The sequence below is a fragment of the Ornithodoros turicata genome, chromosome 2 (genome assembly GCF_037126465.1).
Source record: "Ornithodoros turicata isolate Travis chromosome 2, ASM3712646v1, whole genome shotgun sequence".
NCBI classification, from domain to species: domain Eukaryota; kingdom Metazoa; phylum Arthropoda; class Arachnida; order Ixodida; family Argasidae; genus Ornithodoros; species Ornithodoros turicata.
The window spans coordinates 75047679-75071760 of record NC_088202.1 but is presented as its reverse complement, the minus strand read 5'-3'; the positions used below and the strand labels follow the sequence as shown (position 1 = coordinate 75071760).

Below are 24082 nucleotides of genomic sequence, written 5' to 3'. Positions count from 1 at the left end.
ACATGGCTCCTCCTTCCAATCGCGTCCAATCACAATGGCTGACTGCCCCCATGCGTAATTTCCGTGATTAAACTTCCATGTGTCACTTGTCGCAGCGGCAGTACGCGGGATGATGAAATTATTACTGATCAGTGGAAAATATGTAATTCGCAGTCCGATGAAAACGATGGCAATGTTTTTATTTATTTTATTTTATTCGCGCGATCTGGCGCGGTCGGTGGCCACTACGACATTCCGTGTTGCTCGCCGTGTGAAAAGGACCTATTTGGTGCAACTTGAAGGTGTTGCGACACTTTCTCTGACGTGTTGAGCATAACATATATGCATCGTACTCATTATGAGAACATATGGTAAAAATAATTTTTCGTCTCGCTAGATTGGTTCGGAAAATAGGCGCAGCCACAAAACGACGACCCACCTCACGGACCCCTCTCACCCATTTGGCTCGGGAGACGTGCGTCTTCCCTCGCTGCTCCTGTGTGACGTCACCGATGTCGCGTCTTCGGGGCCGTTTTTCTCCGTACCTGCTCAAGCCATGGACCTGAAAACTTGAATATGGGATGATGTCGGGTGATACGATAGTTTTTCGTATTTTTCTGGGAAAGCTGGAAACCAACTGTCACAACACCTTTAAATTGCGCGTAACCAGTGGTTTACCCATGATATCGTTCATGTGGAAGCAGGGGAGGGTGGAGGTCGCAACATGCAGGCTACTCGCATTTGTTTTTATGCCCTTTGGCAAAATATTGCGCCACCTCACCAAGTTTTAGGGGGGTGTCTCCCAGATTTTGGAGGGGCTGTTAGGAGGAGGGGGGTTTGGATGAATTGCTGCGCGCAACTGTTGTGGGAGCCGGCCGGGTTGCAGCAAAACGTTGCATCGTGTGAATCGATCCTTGGCTTCCATGGTCTCTTCCTTCGCCTTTTCAGTGGATTGTGGAGAAGAACAACAACTTGTTGACCAAGTAGAAAGGGAAGAAGCCTCACTGAGGTACACCGTGAAATACAAGTCCAGCAACGAGGCAGTAGCGTCTACGATTCCAAAAAAATATATCGAAATATATATATATATATCGAAAAAGAAAGAAAGAGAGAAAAGAACTCTAATTACTTTCCTGACCAATACTCAAGTATCTCCGAATGTACCTTGAATATTTTGAAGTACTCACCACACTAATTACTTTATTTTCCAAGTACTAGTTGTGCTGCCGTCCTCCCGCCGGTAGTTAGTATCGCATTTTCAATACCATTCTCATAGTACTCTGCACATCTCTGCTTGAGTGTGACGGTAAGCCAAGGTCTTCTTTGTTGCGTTTCTTGTTCCGTTGTTCCGTAGAGTTCACGTGCGTCACTGTTCCCAGTTTAAGAAACACTTACATCATGCAAGAGACAGAGTAGCTCAGCACCAGGGAGTGAGGATGGTAGGTTTCGTAATTCGTTGATACAAGACCCGCGAGTGATGATGACGCGGGGCTTCACCCTTGGCACCGCACTATACCACACCCCATTACACGTGATACATTATAAGTGAGATGAGAAGTGGCTAGACTGCGAGCACACACACACGACTAGTGAGGCATACATTCTACACGCCATGTGTAAACAAAATACGTAGACAACAGTATCCGTTCGGAAAAACGGACACAAAGGATGACTAGATTTATGCGGAGCACTGGGATTCTGTCAAATTTGAAGCGTTGTTGCGCCAAATAAAAGAAAAAGAGAGAGTAGGCTTTATCAGTATTATTTCGAGCACGATTGGTCTCAAAAATTGTGGTAATGTCGAGTTCTGACTTCCCACTATGAGCTTTGCGATTTCCAAGCTTTTTTGGTCACGTTCAGATTACTTTAATACTTCCACGCAGGTGTTTGCGCATATGGTCGCAAAAGTAAGGACCGAATTTCACTATCCTCGGCCATCTTTCTATCCTTATTTGCACGCATCATTACCAGGCCATTTATCTTTGGAAGTTCGAGTATCCCATACATAATGCGGACAAAAAAACAGGTTTAATATCAACACAAAATTGTGGAATCGAGCCAGAAGTTACGAAAAGGTAAGAACAAGAACAGTCCTTTTTGCGCTTTTTCTTACTTTTGTGGTTTATTTTAACCTTGTTCTTGTGTTTACATTACTTTAATATGGTGCTTACTTTACATTAACCTTGTGCTTATTATGTGGATAAAAATTCAAGACCCAAAGTTTGCTACGCTTTCCGAACCCCGTGAGCGACGTCTGCCTCGATTAGCGTACTCGCTATACGTTCTGCGCACAGCAAACTGCACGAGGCTCATCTCGCTGCGAATTCGAAAACGGCGCGAAAAGTGGACTCCCTAGAAACCGGTGGGCTGCTTGACGCCTAGTATTGCATGGCGCATGAGCCGAACCTCCGCTCGTCCGTCGGCGCCCTTTCGCCCCGATCTCGCCTCTGCTTCTGTGTCGGATGGTGGAGGAGCTTCAGTGGCGCTGTGGCATTGCCGGAGTGCGGTATCGTTGGTGTGTGCTCCCCGTCTTCGTGTGTCCGTGCCATGCGCTTGTATCGCTCAGGAGTTTAAGTGTGTGATTTTACCATGGGATTCCTTCGTCGGACCTATGTGCTTCTGCTCACCATCTGCACGCTCGCTAGGAGTGACACTGAAGGTAAGACGTTGAAAAGTGTGTGACGCGGAAGTGTTGTCGCGACGGTGTTGTGTGTCTGCGTTATGTGGTGTATTATGACATCACTATGGCAACGCACTGCAGTTTGAGTCTAAGCTGTACGATAGAAGCTTTCATTATAATTACGATATATTGTTGTTTACAACGCTGTACCTGATAAAGCGATAGAGTACGTCGAGAAATGAAAGAAACTGCTCCATGTATTCGGTTTTATGCGAATTCGCTATGGGCTAATTCTAATGAGATAACTCTATGAGTTATACGCTGAATCGGTAAGACTTTGTCGCTAGTAGGCAGGAAAGCTGATTTTTATTACTGAGAAAACAAAAAAATTAATATATTCAATGCATAGCTATTCTGTTTGTACTAATAGTGGTAAACAAACTATAATTTATTGCGGTGAATCGCGATGATTTCAATTTTCGAGTAATTGTGAGGATATTCCCTTCTTCTTCTTCTTTAATTCTGTTAAGCGGAGGGTAATAAGGAATATGTCATTATGAGGGGTGGCTTGAAGTGCTTGGAACGAAAGGAAGCAACAACCAATGGAGACAGCAACCTGGCGAGAACGCATTGTCGAAAAGCTGACATATTGGAAGGAGACAGAGACCAGCCTTACCTTAGCTTCATTCGTGTCAGCTGGGACGCTTGCAAACGCGGCGCAAATTGCCAGCACTCTGCGTCACTGTGGCCCGGTAACATCATAATAGGCTGAGCTAAAACGGCTCGGTTTAATTTAGCGGTACAGATAAATCAGCGGGAAAACAACAGCGTCACCTGATTGATCGCTGTTTCGCAGTAACTTATGTCAGCAACTCAAAGTATAACTCGCACTGATGTGTGACAATAGTGTCACTTCAAACAGACAGAGCAAACGCAAGTTCTCAGTTGAAATAAGGCGGTCGTCGAAAAAGCCAGACAGCGACGGGATTTGAACCAACCATCTCTCGATTACGAAAGCGCATTACGATTCGAAAGCGGCTGCCAGTGTGGTCGAATTGGCCAAGGCGCTCGGCGTGTAATCGAGAGATGCGTGGGTCAAATCACGTTGCTGTCGGACTTTTTCGACGACTGCTTTATTTCAGCTGTTCTGTCCCCAGGCAACTTGGGGCTTGTGTTGCGTTTGCCCCTTTATATGTTCCCGACGCAGAATAATTACTTTCCAGCAAGTTCCCACTCTTGTAGCTCGGAGCAGTTCCACTGTCGCGGACATAAAAATATAAGATGAAGCTGCACACTGTCTTAGCGTCTTTACGGGCACAATCTTTACATTAACATCATTTGCTGCGACACGAGATATGAGGAACCCAAAGTAACGTGACGAGTGCCAGTGACACTTGTTCTACAAATATAGCTCGTCCATTTGCACAGTGCCCATTTCTATCCATTGCGAAATATGAAATATTGATATCCGGGAGACTCGACCAATTATAGTATTCGCCGCACTGGATCATTTATCGAGTACTGTTGTGCCATCTCTCCAGCTTCGCAGAGGCATCTTATGAATAATAACTAGCAAAGATGAGCGCATACCACACACGGTTACCATGAGCGCAGCTGTGTGTTACATTTCTACGGCCGCTCACGTCCGATTCAGGGACACCTATTTTGTCGCAGTCATCATTTCCTCCTCTCTGTCGGGAATTATTAAACGCGCCGGACGGCCTCGAATAATAGGTGGATGGAAAACGGAGTGGGCAGACCTTCCTATACGATTATATGTGTGCAGCAATATGGGTTGATCGATGTCGGCCCCATGGGCGTGAGCATTAGATGTCATTTTCAATGTTGGGGTTTTACGAGTATAATCCGCAATTTGTGGCTTTGAGAGTAAGGACCCAAAATGTTCGGAAAAGATGGGAGAAGTATCCGCACAAATGGTATGCGACAGAGGTACTGTACCAGGAGCCAGGAGCAACGTTGCCGTGCGTTGAGATTTAAGAGTACGTTAAAGGATCTTCAGGTGGGCAGAATTAATCCACAAACCGACGACCGCGGCGTCCCTCATATTCGTAGCTGTGTCGTGACGCAAAGTCGCAAATTATCATTGCTGGATACCGGCAGCTCAGCACACCACTGACTGCAACGTAACATGGGCATGTATCGTTCTTATTGGTCTAATGGCACATGCAATTGCACAGCACCGTCGTGCCTGCCATATACTTACCGCGCTATATTGAGTATTCTGATAGCGTTCTAAGCGGTCTAATGACGTTTTTCGCCTTTCTTTTCCTTTCAGCTATCACTAATGTGCGTGTTTTGTGTTCGTAAGCGTTATTCCTCGCACGTGTCACCCGTTTCCGCCAAGAAAACGCAAAATTTGCAAGCAAACTGCGATAAGATTATTCTCTAGAGATCACGATTGACTCTTTCTTTTTTTGTTTTTTCGAGTGAACAGTACAGCTAGTGCATTAAATTGAAGTAGCAAGCGTGCATGTCCCCAAGCAGCACAATGTACTGAAAGTCGAGTGCAATAGGGGTGGACGGTATGTGTCTTATCAATGTTCTTTAGTTTCACGAGTGTGTTAAAGGCCTTCCACCTACCCGTCCACCCCTATTGCACTCGACGTTCAGTACATTGTGCTGCTTGGGTCTGTGCAGTAAGGAATCTCTTATCCGTGCGTGTGACGCAGTTGCAGACATGGATATTATTTATAAACTCCATCTTCAAATCTTTCGTAATTTTTGCTGGCGCCATTTACACAAGCCGAGTGATATAGAACGTCATTATGTGCGACGCACCTTAACTATGTGCGACCCTTAATTATGTGCGACGCACGAGCTGTGGCTGAAGTTAGTAAACTTGGACGTATCCACATCACAGGAGACTGGAGCCCCTTGTCCTTTCAATGACAAGTGATAAAGGTCGACGCCAGAAACGTGCGTTAGGAAAATGGTGTTGGTGTGGAACCGGAATGAGAACTGCTCCCGCGCGTATGTACGTCCTGCCCTACAAACAGACAGTGGTTACCTTCATATCTCGTCACCCGCATCGCATGAGCGGGCACAGCTCTCACATGTATAATCTAGTTTGTACATTATCCGATAAGTGAAGTTGGAACAGCATGGATATTGTAGTTTTCGCCTGCACTTTAATAGCGATCTGATACCATCCAAATTCATCGACGCCCTCAGCAATATAAGTGTTACGCGTTTTGCGCATTTATTCCTGGGGAGATTCGGTGGGTGTTTTTCGGCATTTATATGTTTTGTCAACTTCTGATATTGTCGGCATTTTAAAACGTTTACAACGAAAATATATGCCGAAATATTAGCAGGTATAGTCACTAGGAACAGTTAAACAGGGATGACCCATTGAAGGAGGGCAGCTTAGTAGGAGGGACTTGAGAACCCAATTCATTTCCTTTGTTGGAGGGTTCCACCTGTACTTGAACCCCTTTGACCCACTGATAAGAATGTTACAGGGGGAAGTTTTTTTCCTGAACTACTGCCTAGCAGCTCCGAAGGGCGGTATTACCTGCGTTCGACCAGGAAATGAGGTGAAGGAAAAATGAAAATGCGGTGCCCCAGAGGGAAAGAATGCAATCGGGTACCGGCATTTTCGGTATGTAACGCCATATTCAAGAGCATAATTCCGAGTTCTTCGGAATATGGTGTGTTTCAAAAAAAAGAAAATATTCGGCGGGTGCTTTTCTGCATTTTTCGACAAATGCCGAAAACGCGGCACCCTAATTATATAACTTATAATCTATTGATTTTAGCAAAATAATGTCTTGGGAACGAGCCGCTTGACGCTCAAAGACGTGTTGAGAAACAAATACACACATATGCCAGGTATTAAGAAATATATCATTATCGACCTCAAAACGTGACGTTATTAACCGAATTTCGCGCGTAGTTCTGGGAGAGCGTCAAAAGGAGAAGAGCGAGCGAGCGATTCTCCCCCGCAGCAGATACACGAGAAGGAATGCATCCGTCTGTCAGCTCCTCATCAGCTTGAACGTCTACGACGTAGTCCTTCCTCGTCTCCTAAATGGTGCAGTGGATGAGTGGACTTGCAGAGTTCATGTGCTGTGTTGAGAAGAGCTGAAACAACGAGCAGCGAGCATCCTGCTCACAGGAGAGTGGACAGGAGATAGGCATGACAGACTTCGAAAGGGCATATCTATTCTGCTCGCGTTTCGCTGAACTTTCTCTATGGACATTATGGAGGCGTTGGTCCTTCACGGCTGGTGCACAGCATTATCCGGGTGAAGTCGATCGCTGTAAAGCATCAAATGCGAGAGCATCACACTAGCAAATTTTAGTGCATCACGAATAGCGAGAGCGTTAGAGTAGTGTCCAACATAACGATACCGAAACAACCACACACCAATCACCTTATTCCTTTGAAATGGCTGACATCACGATGCTGATCTTCGATTTGACACCTTCCTTTATCGTATGGTTTTCGTGAGTACTTCTGATCTCTTACAACTGCCTGCTATCTCAAAAAATCACGATATTACCGAAAACGTCCCGTAGATGTCGTCAACGCTCTAGATGTCAATGAGAACGAAAGGGACGACGGACGATGTGAAGAGAGTGAATGCGTACTCTTCTATATCGGAACGATACTCCAGAGTTTTGACGGGTGCGCGACTGTCAGACTGGTGTAAATTGTAGCACACCTGATCGTCAACCAAAAACCCGAGCAGCACAATATATTGGTCACAGGACGAATACTGGACCAATATTGTCTATATTCAGTCAATATTGGGTCAAAATGTTGCTTGGAAAGGTTCATTCTCGAGTCCCGCCACTAGCACTCGCTAGCAGTCCTGCGCCGTCGTTGTTTCGCCAACGCTCACCTTTTAAAGACACAGTCTGCAGTCTTCAACTGTTTTGGAGATCGCAGTTGTGTTCGACTCGATCGAAGTTACGTGTGGATGCGATATGGAAATTTTAATCTGTCAGGGTGTCGCGGTTGCTGAGATAAACGAGGAAAACGAAAAGCAACATGTTTCGGTATATTACGGTGGCGTAAGGAAGCATGAGCCACCGCATCCTGGTGGACGTCGCATGGGTATAAGATAGCGATAAATTTGATTAGATAACTGTTTCGACATTTGATAAAAACAAGGCATATATGCTATATGTGTAATCGGTGACTTGACTGTTCGGCAGAATAAAAACCGAAAGCTATACTGACACAGTAACCTCACGATAGCTAAAGTGCTAGCGGTAAAATTTCAAGGAATATTTGCCTGTGAACGCAATCGATATATTTTGCACGGCGTTTGCACGCTTCACAATAAAGCATGCGATAACATTTTTCTAGCTTTCGTTCAAGTTCGGACTGTCGATGTTCAGGGTTCGCAAAGATAAACTTTGGGGTTTGTAATGAAGATAAAACAAATATAAACCGTGCCTGTAAGCTAAAGTAGATGTTAGAGGACGTATTATGCACCAAAATTTTATATCGATACTGCCACTTTGCTCGTTTCTCTGCGGATAAATCGTGGAAATTAAAAAGAAAAAAACGCCAATTCAGCTCCTTCCGTCAGATGGCGACACGGTCGAACCCGGTGTTGTAGACTTCGTGCAGAGGTCCTATGTATTCAGTTCCACTTGTTCACTCGGTTCCGATATCGTCTGCAACGCCGCGTTCGACCGTGTCGCCATCTGACGGAAGAAGTTGAAACACAGGTATAGCCGATTGGAAATGCTAAGGCAGCGGCGGTTTTTTCATTTCCACGATTTATCCGCAGAGAAATGGGTCAAGTGGCAGTATATCGATATCGAATTTTTGTGCATATTACATCCTCTAACATCTACTTCGGCTTCCCGACGCTGTTTTCATTTGTTTTATCTCACTTTACAAACCCCAAAGTTTATCTTGGCGAACCCCGTATATTGTCCATGTCGGCAGTGCTAAGCCCGCCTCTGTAATTTACTTTATGCGAAACGAAAAATTATGCCGACTACGTCGTCTAGAAAGCGCATTATATTGCGATTACGGTACCTTTTTCTCCGCATACCTGGATATTCAAAAAGTGGCACCTAGAAAGAAAATTTTCCTTTTTCAGCTATTTCCTCTAAGCACAAGCATGCAGAGACTACCTCGAGTCTACAGGTTTATTGAAACTTCTTTCCCAGCTATCTCTTCGAAAGGAAAACGCTCGATTGAACGTAACTTACATTGCACGTGCGTTGCAGGTTGCCTGTCTTCTTCGAAAGAAGCTATTTTCTATTCACTCAATATGTATAGGCTTCGTTTAAAATTCCCACTCGTCGGCATGCGAGGGTAGGATATCGTTTGAAATATATACACACACAGCAGCACATGGGATAAAATACAAGAGGGGAAAAATACTGCAGAATGGTTCAGCACCAACTGCGGAGCGTCTCTCACGTCATCGAGACTCCTGTTTAGTTTCGGAAGCCGAAAGAAAGAAGAGGATTTCGTGCTTCGTGATCTGCACCGACTCAGCGCTTTTCAATGAATCTTGTCGCATAAGGAAGTGCGCCGCTTTGACACTCTGTTTACCAGTTTTGTGTACTTTCAGAGCGAACGAGCGCTTCTTCCATATTTGGTTATCATGCAGTCCGTCGTGTCTGTCTATCAGTCACGGGTTTTGCCTGCAGTTTCTCGGTGCATCTGTGTTCTCAAGCAATATTTGAGTGCGTTGTGCACGTGCCCTTATCGTGGTGCATGGCAGGTGTGGAAGATACATAGGGATGTGTCCCAGCTTCTGACGAATAATACATCTTTGTCCGTAGCTCTGCTCCGAGACAGCGTAATTGCTACAGTTATGATTGTACATATCCGACGGATAATGTCCGCACATTCAGAGTGGTGCGTCCTAGACGACAGCGAACGTGGAAGCCGACTCACATCTTTCGTTGACGGGAACATTTCACGGCATGCGGGCTGCCGCTACCACCTGCGGTTTCCGTGGCTCTCAAGATATCGACGCTGTCGACGTGCAGCAGACTGCGTAGGTGGCCGGAAGAAAACAAGAGCGATACGTAATCTCCGTTGACCACCTGATTGGACAGAGATGCGCGCAATGCCGCAAAAAATCGTGCATTGCGCGGTCGAGTAAAAGCGGAATGCGGAAGCGGTTATACTCCCGCTCCGCGGCAAGAACTTTCCGCTCGCGCTCCGCACACGCGTTACCGCGCGCTTTTGCAGCATATTACGCTTGTTGTAGCCTGTCTTACAGTGTGACTTCTGTTGTGTAAGCATTTTATGTATTTAGTTTGTACGTCAAAAGGGGAAAAGAAGTGCAGTCTCTTGCACGAAAGTTCTTGTTCGAATAAATATTAGTTGCTCCTAACCGTTTTTCATGTTACGTATTTAGTTTGTGCTACATTATATTGGAACTGTATTGAACTTGTACTACACTTTGTTTACTTGGTTATATTAAATATCCTAACTAGGAAAGTGGGGGGAACGTGGGGATTCGGGCGGTCTGCCTGCCTAGATTGGCGGCACGTTGCTCGGGGAAGGGATGAAAAGGGGTGGGGGAAGAGGGAAGGCTCACACGTCTGGTCTTAGTTTCCTGCACTACAACCGACCGTGAGGGTCCACTGCCTTCAGAAAGTTCAGCAGCGCTTTCTGTGCGGGCTTTCAGGGCGAGAGGCGTGCGCCTTTTTGTGACACTTAGCATAACACACCAAAACCAGAAATGTCACAGAGAGGCGTACGCCCCTAGAATATCCGTGATATCCCTAGTTGATCGCTATAGTCCTCATCATTCGATGAGCTAGTTTTGTTTTCTCTTCTACTACTTCGTCTTTCAATGACTTTTTATTAACAAGAATGTATGAACAGAAACTGTTGACTAAAAAGACTTAATTGGTGTCTATCTACGACGCGCGGTCAGATATACGCGTAACCAGTATTGCAAAAAAAATCGTATTGCAAAAAAATAAAAAATAGAAAAGCTGCGACAGGAAACGTTTATTTACACCGAGTAAACGTGTGCATGCGAAGAGACTGAACAGGCAGGATGGCGATGCTGTTTTTTTTTTCTTCATACTATTCATCGCCCCCCCCCCCCCCCCCCATCCTACTCTGCACGGGTTCTTACTGCCATCCATCTCAAAGCTAAACCTCAGCGATACAGTTCACTACAAGCATAATGGAACCGACAGCGAATTCACGTACGCCGCCAAGTAGGTTACATTTTATTCTTTTCGCGCAAAAACATACATACATATGAATTTCACAATGCAAACAGACTTTTGGAAATCTCTGCGATTGCAATGTTTGACAACGAGGACTCGAAGAGCGTTCTGGGCTCCTTTCAGAACCAGCGGGAACTAGAGCGTGAAGTCCAAACTGCACGGTTAGAGGAAAGCGACAACAGAGGGCACACTAGTGTTGAGTTCGTGGTTTTTGTCACGGTAGATAATCACGGCAGAACAGAAAAAAAGAAATAGGCCCCAAGAATAGGCGTAGCGTGCTTTTTCTTTTTTTTTCTTTGTCACGGACGCTAAGGGTTGTTGTGAACGGGCCAGAATCATTCCAGCCTTGTGAATTTTATGGTACAGCTCGACAAACAAAAAGGAAAGAATAGGGAATCAGCAAGGCGGGAGGCCAACGTGGCTGTGCAGGCGTTGACCGTTATGAGAAGCCGTTATGCGACGGGAACAGAGAATGTGTGGGCCACTCCGAGACCCTTTTGAGATTTCCTCGTAATGGTTTTTACGATATTTCGGCGAATAGGATGTCCGCAGTGCCGTGAGGCGTAGGATGCCACGTAGTTTCGCACGCTGGACGGCTTATGTGGCTGTTTGGACTCCAGGGACTCTGGGTAGAGAAGCTCTGATTACTTTATCGGTTATGGGTACGACGTGCATGTTGCAAAGTGCGAGGCGTACTTGCGGAGAACCTTGCCTTTTATAGGAGCTAATAGCGATGTTTAGAATTGTGCGACATTTTGTGGTTCATGAAGGTACGATGATCTTCTTGAAACGTTACTTATCTGTCAATCTCATGAGGTTCGCTTTCCGTAACGCCGTCAACTTCAAAGGAACGAGGAGGGGCTAGTCTCTATCGTTCTGTAATACCGTCGACTACTAGACACGTTTTATATATTCTACGAAATAGCAGCAACGTCAATGTGATCATGTTGTGAAATGCAGTAAACCTCCTCTCAAAGCGAGGATGGCGGCTTCGAGTGCTTCATTATCATCGTCGCCTATTTAGAAGAAGAGTCTTTTGAACTCCAAGAGATGTGACACCTGCATTTTCCTCTAACTTGAGGCGTGTCCCAACAAAGCTCTCAACATCGTTCAAGCAGTCACTTAGGGGCCCACAGAAGGATGATGAACGGTGCATCTTAATGAGATTGCATCACGCATCCCAGAATATCCTTCCTTCCCGTTAGACAACAGCGTCCTTGGCTCAAGTTACGACACTTCATGGTGCATTAAGCGACGCCGCGGCGTAGTCTTGGACGAATGCTGGCACGTTAAACACAACAAAAAACCACAACACCAAATATACTATGACGATGGCACAGTGCATCTCACTGCTCCAGCGAAGCTTTCTGTGGCGGGGACATAACGTGTTTGCTGCTAATGAGGTTCCTGTTACATATGTCGTTTTGCCTGTGGGCTGAATGTGCCCGTAGGGTGTGATCATCACACTGTGTGTCACCAGATAACATGCCGAGGGCCAACCTTTGAACAGAGTGATGCAGTTTCCGCTCCCGATTTGTGGGAAAGGACGAAGTCACTCGGAGCAGGCTGGGTGCGTCTTATACTGTGAAGTTCTGTTACAAGAGTCACACTGGACCTAACCTACACGATTAAAAGCAGTGTAACGATAAAAGGGTTGTTGTGTTAGGCACGTGATTGTGAGGCACTTCCTCTTGTGTTAGGCACGTGATTTGTAATCTTCCTGTGGTGGTGGTCATGGTTGGGCGTTGTTATCGTTAGCTGTAAGTAATCCTTAGGTATTCACATTTTAGCCTGGCTTCTTTCGCGTTCATATTTCATGCTTGGAGTAAAGAAGCCACATATATTAAAAAAAGCCTTCTACTGCGACCTTGCAGACGCAGTGCATAACGAAACAAGAAAATTTCCTGTTGAGAAATGAGAATGGAATTGAGCACGGGCATCAATATATGGATGAGTCACGGAGTAACGGAATTACTTTTAATCAGTTAATCTTAATTAATGATAATGATTCTGCATACGTTCCGCTACAACGTGCACAACGTTACGGCTTGTCGAGTTTCAAGAGGGTGCAGTAATTGCGGTTTCATCAAAGTCAAATTCCACGTGGCATACGTCAGAAAAAACGAGGGCCACGAAGGAGAACGCAGCGGAAGAAACATTGTTTCAAGGAACAGGAAGCGGAATGGAGACTACAAAGAAATGGCGTCTGGAAAAGGTCTTGCGCGGGCTTGCCCAGCCCACTTGACTTTGTGGCTCTCATTGGGAACAGGAAAAGTGAGGGAAGTGTTCGGGTGCGGTTCAGTCGAGTTTGCGGGCACGAGTAGCTGAGCACTGTTAATATACCTCTGCATCAGCTAAACTACTGTCGCATACTACTGTCGCTAAAATGCGTTCACGGCAGGGTCGCGTCAGATGATTTGGTGATCTTGTGACGTCCTAACGTTGCGTTCGACATGGTATCCGACGTTGATTGCGTCCCGCCCACGTTGCCGTCGCCGGAAGGACAGAAAATCAATATCACAATGCTATAAACCACAGGCAGCAGTCCACTCATCGTTAGGGACTGACCAACATTTGATGGCCTCATGGACGAATTCATTCCGTCATTTCCTCTCAAAATTGCATTGTGTCTGCCGCCCATAACTCGAGATAACTTAAGGATAGCCATTGAGGGCTCTGCTGTCATCCACCCGAAAATTCATTAGCACATCGCCACTCTCCATTGTGTTTCTCATTCGGTAACCCCAGATGTTGAAAGCGTGTGAATTATCCTATGTTATTCATTTGAAATGCACTGCCGCTGTCCCGTATGGCGATTTGTAGCTGTATCTGTTCGGTGAAGACAACAACAATTATATCCTGACGATGAAGTGGGGAGAAAATATTGTGCAGAGCATTAAAACACAAGCGAGCTGGTGTATCGACGCCATCATATCGGTATGCGTCAGATACACGTTCCTCCCTCACCCCGGAGCAATTGCGGATGGCCTCTGTCGGTATATTCCGAGAGAACACCTTCTTCGTGCCATGAGTTTGCGAGTAGGATTAAATTCGTGCACGACATTACGTTTTCTGAATGCCATCGTATAGGTAGGACGTTACAGGAACCCTATTACCATCACATTGGTTCGGTACGGTGGTGGTGTTGGTGCTTCTGAAACAGCTCGCCCTTGTCGGTGTAGTTCGGTACTGAACAGTATATACTCAGACAGCACGAATGGCGATACGACGCACACACAGAAAGTAACGTTGAGCATAGAAGTAAGAGGCAAGCGAGACGTTGTATTGAACTTGCACGTAACATTTCTTTGAGTATGAGTCTTTGTGTCTTCTCCCTCAAGGAAGTGTTTCCTACAAGTTCAGCAAATAAGTTCCGTTTGCAAGTATTGGCGTTGCCGTACTGTGGTCGCTATTGTGGGGAGGCGCGAGTTTATTTGTTCACAATACACATAGACGCTAGTTTGGGGCACTGAAGTGGTGTTGACGCATCTTTCTTCGCATTTATAACATTGAATGCAATAGAGCCTTCCCTCGTCTCTCGTATTTGCTTCGTTCGGTTGAAAGATACCAAGAAAGTCATGGCGTGTGGACTTGCCTTGTGGACTGTTTTAAGAATGTGGGCTATGCACTCTAAAAACAGAGCTTCACCGCATAGCACTCTCCTAGCCAACCATCATCCTGAGAGAAATTGTTCTTTCCCATGATTTGCTGAAAGCGGGGGCGTCGGCCATTTTTGTGGCATTATGCAGTTCGTAATTGCCACAAAAACGGCGTACTCCGCCCGTTTTCATCAAATCAAGGGAGAGAACGTTGTCATTCGGGATGATGGTTGGCCAGGGGCGTGCTATGCGGTGAAGCTGTGTCTTTAGAGTGTTATAATCCACACTCTCAAAACAGAACTTTACCCCACGCTGAAGGCGAGTCATTGCACGCAATGATACCGTTAACTATTTGTTGAAACTGCGGGGCGTACACCACCCGTTTTCAACAAATCAGTGCCGAGAACGATGTCGATCGCGATGATGATTAGTTAGAGCGTGTCATGCGATGGAGTTCTATTGTAAGAGTGCAGGATATTTTGACCATGCTGAATATGGCGTTCGATAAGTAAGGTTTAGCATGCGTTTCGTTTCGCTTCTATTTAGCCGACAGTTTACATGACACGCGCGGCTGAATCGCAGTCTAGCTAGCGGCTCGCTTATGATTGAACGCGCGGTAGAACTGTCCGAAAGCAGTACAACGCACAGAAGCATGAACATAAGTACACAGATAAGGCGAGGACTAAGGTTATGCAGAACGTGTTGGTTAGTGGAGAGTACATTCTAGAACTCATTCGGCATACGCAAGACGCATTCGAGGAGAAGCTATTAATGTAACATGCATGTGCATTCACTTATTTCGGCACCAAAACAAGTTTCCTTTTTTTTTTTTGATATGCCGTTACACGAGACAGTTCGCACTGGGATGAAAGTATAAAAGTGACAACATCGCCTGATGCAGGTAACACGGTGCGCCGCCGGACATTTACGTTAAGGGTGCGAATACAAAACCAGATAAATTATTCACTCGCAGACTTCGACTTCTATTCGCCAGACGGCATCAGAAGCAGCTCGCCACCTCCTCGTTTTCTTCGCAAAGCCTCTGTATACGGACTAGAACGCTGCAGCGCGAAAGTTGCAGGCAATCTTGAAGTAGAGCAGGGAGTTACGCAACCTAAAGGTGACCCTTTATTTTCCAGACAAAGAGCGAGACTTCCTTCATTGTGTGATGTAGCTTCTATACGCCGGGGCCCGTGACCCACATTACACCTGCTACCTCTTTACACCAGAGCGGCCATCAAAGATGAAAAAGAGATACGATCCCCGGAGGAAGAGCCGTGCCAGGACTGAGTTTGTACGATGCACTCTTTCGACGGCTCTGGATGGACAGGTTTCCAATTATTGATTTTTTGCGGCAGGTGAAGTAATCGGAGCTAATCCCGGACACCTATACGGACGGGAAAACGGTTTTGCGGCTCATCGAGTATGGAAGATGTGATCCATAGCTCGCCAGCTTGCGTGATATTCTGGTAGAAGCGTCAGAGGCTATGTGAAACGCTTGCGCGCTATGGCATAGGTAAACGAGGGCGACAATATGCATTGCAACGAATTCCGCCCACAACCGAAAGGCGCGTACGGGGCCAAAAAGTATTGTTGCCTGCCGCACTCGCCGACTTTCCCATTTATATGCGAATGTTTTTATGCATTATTTTATAAGTAGAATGCTCAATGACATTTCTTGGGTATTTTTCTTCCGGAAGGCACGAAGAGGTATGAAATCACTTCCTGGCGCGGCATCATTTCCGCAGGTGTACCTCGTTCGAATGTCGATGAGAAACAACGCCGAATCGATGCCCCCAAGTTGATTTTGACATTACGTTTTCTAGTAACGTAACGTAAATTACATAACGCATTCTAGTGGTACTTTTCTTGAACGACTTGTACAGATGATGAAACATGTTCGCATCACTGTGATCCTAAGGCAAAACAGCAGTCCATGGAATGGCGGCACTCGGGTTCTCCGAGACCGAAGAAACTCAATCCTCAACGATCAGCGGGAAACACCATGGGCACGGTTTTCTGGGACAAGGAAGGTGTTTTGATGACTGGCTATCTCCAGAAGGATGAAACAGTTAATGCAGCATATTACTGTAGCTCACTCTGCCGGTGAAATGAGGCTTTGAGAGAGAGAGAGAAAAAAAAAACACTGCGCGAGAAGGTATAGAAAGCCTCCTTTCCTTTTCTTTTCTCCTTTTGCGGCTCACAAAGCAGGCAAGCCAACGCGGGTTCTGAAGAAATTGCCAATTGGTTGCATTGAACATTCGCCGTACTCTCCGGATCCTGCCATCGGACTATTTTTTTATTTGTTTAAACGTGAAAAAAGGTTGAAAGGAAAGAGATTCTCGGAGGACTCGGAGGTGATAGGAGCAGGGGAAGCACATATTTCGAACAGCAAACTACGTTTTTCTGTTTTTTTTTTCTTTTTTGTTTTTTGTAAGGCGTTGAAGGTTTTTCAGAAACGCTCTGCCAAGTACGTTGAACTTCGAAGTGAATATGTCGAATTGTAGTAAAGTTTTGTGGCTCCAGCTCGCGTACTTCTTTTTCGGACCGAGAACTTTTCAGCGTCCCTAGTAAAAAACTGACTTTGCGAATGCGGTGGCCCCTTTTCTGGTGAGGGCCCTGTAGCATATACGCCCCGTGTGCCCAACTCCCCTTTAAGTCCGGCATTGACTTCTGTTTGTCGTTACTGGTTTCGGTTGTGCGTTACCGTTGGCGATATACTGGGACCGCCACCAAGATATAGGCGCAGTTCGATTTCTACTTGCCTTCGCTACCATGTTCCCGGCTCTTGTACGTCGTAGATAGTGCTCAAGGCTTCGTTTTGCCTTGTTGTATTTGTCCGCTAGTATATCTATATGGCACAAGGATCCACCATTCAACCATACAGCAGCAAGTATTTAAAGGACTACAAACCTCGAATAGACCTCTAAGATATGTACAATGATGCAGTACCAGTACATTTCAAACCGCGGAAGTCAAATCTAACTAACACGGACTAAAGTGTGGATGCGTATATGAGAGGTCAGGGGAAAGAGGGTCAGCGCGAAAGGGACATTCTATGCACCATGCAGTGAATAGGCTGCTGCCGAAAATGTTGCCGAGGCACTCAAGTCTCAATTGTAACGTCGATCGATTCCCCGATTGTTAAACTCGACTCACTCAACGTATTTCAGCCGAACGATTGGAGCTTGCACCACTGAAATTTGAATGAGGCAGTCTGCAGAGATGTGATCCCCGCGGAGGCTGTTTCGGGAGACGGCTTTTCAATGAACGAAGCGCGCGATCCACGCACTTTTTGCCCGTAGAAGTGTAGTAGAGGCATTAAGACATGTTTCCTGATATCTAAAACCTATAAAGGCTCGGTGCAGCGAAGGATACGGATTACGCGTCTCACCTATAAGCGCCTAGTTTAATGGCCTGCCAAAAAGTACTTCGGCACTTTGAAGTCTCGGGCACGTGAGTATATACTCTTCCACTCTTCTTTTCTTCTTTCAAGTCCTTCCCATGCTCATCCTTTTGGTTTTACCACTATCTTTCCAATCACTGCGCTGCCAGCTTTGAGTGCTGTGAAGGAGACGGTTTCACCCGTTGGGGGGAAAATTTGCTCCACCTCTTTCATTCTTCTTTTCATTCGCTTCACCTGAACGCAAGTAACATCGTTTGAAGAAATCATCCGCCAAGTTCCTACAGTGGCAAGATAAATTGGAGAGAGAGAGAGAGAGAAATACATGATGACGATGACATGGGGATGATAAATTGGAGAGGCATTCAGGAACTCATAGACACCATTAAGCAGATTTTCTTTAGATTTTTTTTTTTTTTTTTTTTTCAAGGCCCAAGGTGGGTCGTCTCTCAATTCCGTGTTTGAGCGCTGAAAGATTTCAGATCGTGCTTTCGTGAACCTTCCTTCTTGGAGCAAGTGGAAACTGTGGACTCGTCGCAAGTGAGGAGTGCCGTGTCCGTTGTGCCTGTGACACAATCGTGGTAACGTTGGGTCACGTATGCACTGCACCGTACTTGAAAGTTTGTAATGAAAGATTATTGTTTTCCCTACCAAAGATTTGAATTTCTATAGACAAACCAGGACACCTCAAAGTGGGGCATGATCTCTTAGGTACCGCCAAATATTCAGAGTGTCCTTAGACGTCGGCGCGCACGTTTCGTACGTTTCTTGGCATTTTTATCTGAAGACACATGTCTGTCTCAGATATAACTGCCTCGATGACGTAGCATCTTTTTTTTCTGTAACGTAAGCTGTTCCGTTTGTCTTTCGGTGTCCATCTCTGTAACAAAAAGTTTCAAGTCCGTACGTGAAAATCGAACTCATCCATGCTTTCAGCAGAGGAAACTTATCTTAAACGTCGTGCAATGAAACATGATAGAACAGGCGATAAAATGGAATAAACAACACATTGTCAGAAGTTACAACTTACTCTCCCTGTTATCTTTCTTGCACTAAAACAAACTAAGTTACAACTTCCAAGCCGAAGTTCGTGGTGCTGGTCGTGGTGGAACTGCATGCTTGCCGTAGTCTGCCAACTCAGGCGGGCAACGTCACAACTGTCGCAGTGGGGGATCATGCGTCCTGGTCTGGGTTGACTTCACAGGGAACTGTGCCGGCATTTCTCTTAAAACGTCTGAGGAAAACCCAGGGAAAACACTCAGACAGCACAGAAGGCGCACGAAATCGAAGTTGTTGGTGGTACTGGAAACAGCTTGCCGTTGTTGGCCTTACATCTGTGGGCATCCTCACGACTGTAGCTGCACATGATGATTAAAGGATGACAAGATGGTGATGAGATGCGGGAGTCAAGTAGGCAGGCTCGGTAGCGTTGAGCGTCTTCCGATTAGAAACCTGAGTAGGGCCAAAATCATTACAGAGCTCTCCAAGGCAGCTGCGTTGCACAAAGAAAGCGGCCTAAATTCTGAGCTCTCATGCGTCTCGCGGAGAGGTCGCCGTTGGAATGGCCTGCAAGGTATCGTTCTTGCAACCTCTAAGAAATTTCTGGCTCGCCCCTTCGTACGCGCAACAGTCATTTATGATATGCTCAATGGTTTTCCGGCTGATGGCAGTGCCTGTAGTTCGCGTCATCTACGGCACCAATTTCGAGAAGCAACGAATTAGTCGGGACTGACCCAGTTCGGAGCCTGTCGATCGTTGTTAGAAGTTTCCGTGGGATCCCTGTCATTGGTAGTTCTGGCCGACGATTTACCATGATATCACAAATTTCGGGGTGTTCTGCATGCAGTAAGCCTTGACGAGCATATGTCGGTCGCTGTCGTCGGGTATTGGCAGATATGGTACACATGATACAAACGTGAGCTCCAGATGGTCAGCATGTTTGTTCCTGCTAGTCCCAACATGGGAGGGGATCAACTGCAGAGACATCTTAGCGCCACATGATGATAGTTGAGCACATCGTCTTCTGACGCAGCGTGCCGGAATGTTGTCGCATGCAGGGTTCGTAACAGTTTTAATGGCGCTGTTGCAGTCGATGAGGATGACTGCCCTGTTGGTGGTTCGGCCTTGGACGGCAGCGGCGGCGTGTGGTATTGCAAGGAGCTCTGCTGTCGTGTAGAATATTGGATACTGCAGAGATTTCCCTTGCCACAAGTTGAGGCTTGGTCCGTAGTAGGCACAGGTGGCACTTTTGGCGCGGTGGTCAACGGAGCCATAGATGAAAACCAGAGTGTGTTGGGGGTACACGTCACTAATAGAGTCCTCCGCAGCACCTTTGGCCTCGAGTGGGCTGCGTATCGTCGTGCTTTTTAGGCTGGGGATGGAAGCGCATGCGCGCGGTATCGGCTCGCGCCACTGCGGGCCATACAGACTTACTGGCCCGGAGAAGGTGCGGAGAAGGATGCGGTCACGGATTAGAAGTACATCAACGTATCCTATATTGTGTAGCCAATCCCCATGTATAGTTCTGAATGTCAGGCGGAGCCGTGCGAAGTATGAATAACTTTCTTCTGTATTTTCCTCTCAAATCAAATCATACTTTTCTCTCTTCTCTTTTCGACAGAATACATAATAAAAATTAATTTAAAAAAACCAGAACGTGCAGCCCCACTAGTCACTCGTCTGTTGTGCACAGAATGCGTGTTTTCGGTATGATACCGACGATAATTCTAACCATTCCTCTTTCATCAACGAACAGAAATTTAATCGCATCTTATCATGTATAAACTCTTCTAAAACTACGTCTTCGATGAAATACAGCAGCAACGTTGTTCAAGCGCAGTGCCTAACAAAGAAAACCGCCAAACGTTATAATTCCTTCCCAGTTTAACAGGGTCATCGAAGTCACTTGGAAAGATTCCCTAAAGGAAACTATTTATCAGTATCTACTGCAGGTCAGAAAAGGAGAAAGGTGGATGTCCAGGGAGTTGTCCCATGGCGCAATGAAATGGTTCCGCTGCTGCGGCAGCGATCGATGACCGAACAGATCCTCTGGGAAGCGGAATAGCATGTACGTCCCAGATATATATACCACAGTTGAATGGTGCCCGAGTACGCATAGGACTCCGGATAGGGATACTCACTGCTGACATTTTGATTTATGAACTTCAGTTACGTGTACGTTAGGTGTTTCAAAGCTACAGAGTGTGTCGCGGTGAGTGCACAGGCAGTGGTAAATTTCGTGAAATGGCTAGTAGTTTCGACGTGAAAGGCTGTGATCAATTCATTTGCACGTGGTGCGAAGACAAAGGCTGTACCCTACACCCTAGCCCATACCCATGTACCCTTGAAACTCTTGTAGATGCTACTGTGCTCGTGAGCACAGAAAGTTCGCGTCGTCCTGACAAACTTCAGTATTTCACGCATTTCCAAAGAAGCCCGTAAACGCACGCCCGAATAAGCACTTCTGTAGCGCTTCGTTTATGTATGTAAATGAAGGATAAAAGAGAAAGGCCAACAACTATTCAAATTTAAATTCATGTGAACTGAAGGACGGCCATTTTCCGTCGTTCATAATTCATTGCGGCTTACGACTCAAAGATCATGAGCAAAACCAAGTTATCACTTGGAGAAATCATTATACGTTCATTTCCGTCCTCTCTACCTTAAACACGTGTAGGAAAGAAGAGGAAGTGGAGATCTCGGGTATCATCTGTGTCCTGTTTTTGTTTTCTGCACAGCGGAGTTCATTTCGGTTCTTCATTAAACGTTTGCTTCATACATGTCGTGGGATCATCCTTTTCCTACAGCATGATTAATGAACGCGCTCCATGTAAGACATTGTACCTACGCGGCATGTACGGTTCGACCAAGTTACTGACGCAGTCGCACGTTAGAGATCTAAAAACACCGAGATACTGCCCCCTATAGCTCCCAACCGCTTTCTGCCTTTCGCTGATTGCGCAATAACTCGAACACGAACCACTGTTATTTGGATGACGCAAAACAATCGGGAAAACCTTTCGATTAACCGCGCCCTATTTTAGCCACCCACTTTTACTTTCGATTGCCTGGTCAACACAGCCACGCAATTCGCAGGGGCTTAGAGCCACTGCTGGACTTATTGGCACCGGGGAAAAAAGGGTCCGTCTTCCCAGTTCTTTATTAACTTTCGAGTGCATCCCTTGATGTCTTCCACGACTGCTAGGCGTTACTTTATTGGCGGCACATAAGCAAGGCTTTGCAAATGCAATAACGTCAGCTTCTGTTTCTGTGCTCGAGGCTATTCTGATGTAGCCAGCACAATGCCTTGGTGACTTCCTTCAGCTCAAGAACGATCCAATGTCAGTAAATTGCCGATAATACTGTTTTTATTGGCTCGCGCCAGCTCGTGTTGGTTTTATTCGTATCACTTGCAGTGCGCTGGTAGCCGACCAGCGTTGAAACTAACCTGGGCGTGGCGGGACGTATTAGCGGTGTGGAGAAACCGAAAAATAAATGATGCAAAGGACCAGAAACAAAATATCTGCGATGACCACTGGTAATTCTCCAAGTTTGCGCGATAGGCATGATAGGTGCATCCTATAATGGCACTACGAACACCTGGGTACTTTTTGTAACACGTCACGCTGACAATTAAGGGAGCCCTGCGGCAAGGTATGCAACACCAAACTGCATTGATGCTTCCTAGTAGGCCGACGATGGTCACCATTACTCTGGAGCCGTCGACAGATTTTGAGAGTGTAGCTGAGGTCTACTGCGGGATACGTGCAGGTGCTTTGCGCAAAACTTCACCTACATGTGAGTCGTAGTTTGTAAAATAAGTAACAACAATGAACGACAAGTTCGTATCTGGTATCGGGTTTACGGTGGCGTAGACATATCAGATACTGCATCTTAGCGGCCGTCACAAGGGTGTGTGATGAAGATAAGGATGACCGACTGCTGTCTTACAATATCGTAACACCTAATCAGAAAGTTCTGCCTCGAAAGGGCGGCCTCAATGTAAAACACACACACACACACACACAATAAGAACTGGATGTCTACTCCGAACAATAAAGTAGCAAAACATGGTTCGAAATGTGCTATCATTCCCCACATCACCACCAGCAATGGGGTAGAGTGTCGCCCCTGGCGATGAAACTCCCCATTCATCATCTCGCAGTAAAGTTGTTGTTGTTGTTGACGGTTCTTGTTGCATGACTGAAACGAGCTTCGTAGCCCAAATTATGCAACATGTTATACATACTGGTTTATGTTTCACAAGTGTGAGCTAAAAAAAATGCACAGAATAACATAGGTTAGATTTCAAATATTCGATTGCGCTTAGCTTATAAAAGTTAGTGAAATTCAGGAATATCGTCATATTAGCCCCCTGATTAACAAGCAATTAAACGAAATAACAGTAAAAAAAAATCCGCTTCGCCCGCTTTTTCTCTTTATGTTGCAGGTCTTCCATATTATGAAAAATAGCGGTATCAGACAAATTGTCCGCCGCTACTGATATTTGTAGCAGAAAAACTTTCCGATTACCAATTTAAAATGTAGCGAGATCGTCACTCCGCTACTGGCACAATAATACACAATAATACACAACATTACTTCTGTGTAACGGCAAATCCCGCAGGGGCGTCGGAATGTGGGGGCAAGGGGGCGACCCCCTCCTCTGAGCTTCGTGCATAGGGATCGGACAGGGCTGTTGTCTTGTAAGGCATACCTTTACAGGATTTGCATGTTCATAAGCATGAATTTGGAGTTTTCAGGTAACGTTTTTTTAAGTGAGAAGAATTTGTTACCTGGTATGAATATATTTACTAATGGCGTCGTGGCACCACATTCCATACCTAAATGTGGCTGTATCTGATTCACATCACGTCATGGGGTATAAAGAAAGACTGACCTACGTAACTGAGTGCAGTAAGGTGAAGCCGTTCTTTTTTTTAAGTCATCGTCGTCTTTAATCTATCTCATCATTCTTTCACATTTTGTTATTTTATCCTTTATTTCCTAGTTCTTTTCTTCCATTTTCATTTATTTTTTTATATTTATTTCTGTCTTTCCTTGCTTTGTTTTTGTTTTGCGGAATAGCAAGCCGACATACCGTTTGGCTGACCTTTCCTCCTTTTTTTTAAATTGTTCTAACCAATACATTCGCCGTTTTTCATAGCGGAATATTTCAAGTAATTCTGCACGGCGTGTATAGTACGTGTTACTTTACTGCGTTTTATTTAGTGTTATTTTTATATTACTATACTATATACGGAACGTTGCTGATGTAGCAATCATGCT

The 24082-nt window shown here is 45.7% G+C and overlaps 1 protein-coding gene and 1 long non-coding RNA gene across 2 annotated transcripts in view; one reads left to right on the top strand and one right to left on the bottom strand.

Annotated features, from left to right (window-relative positions):
* Positions 1 to 2440: 2440 nt before the first annotated feature.
* LOC135385578 (uncharacterized) overlaps positions 2441 to 24082 on the top strand; it is a 231362-nt gene continuing 209720 nt past the window's right edge. The window contains exon 1 of the mRNA XM_064614984.1: positions 2441 to 2638. Coding sequence (XP_064471054.1) covers positions 2569 to 2638 — 70 coding nt within the window. The 5' untranslated portion in view covers positions 2441 to 2568. The remainder of the gene's footprint in view (positions 2639 to 24082) is intronic.
* LOC135383725 (uncharacterized) lies at positions 6826 to 9588 on the bottom strand. The gene is made up of 3 exons (XR_010420028.1): positions 9495 to 9588; positions 8622 to 8659; positions 6826 to 6880 (listed from the first exon to the last, which is right to left on the bottom strand). It is a non-coding gene; the product is annotated as an uncharacterized LOC135383725 (long non-coding RNA).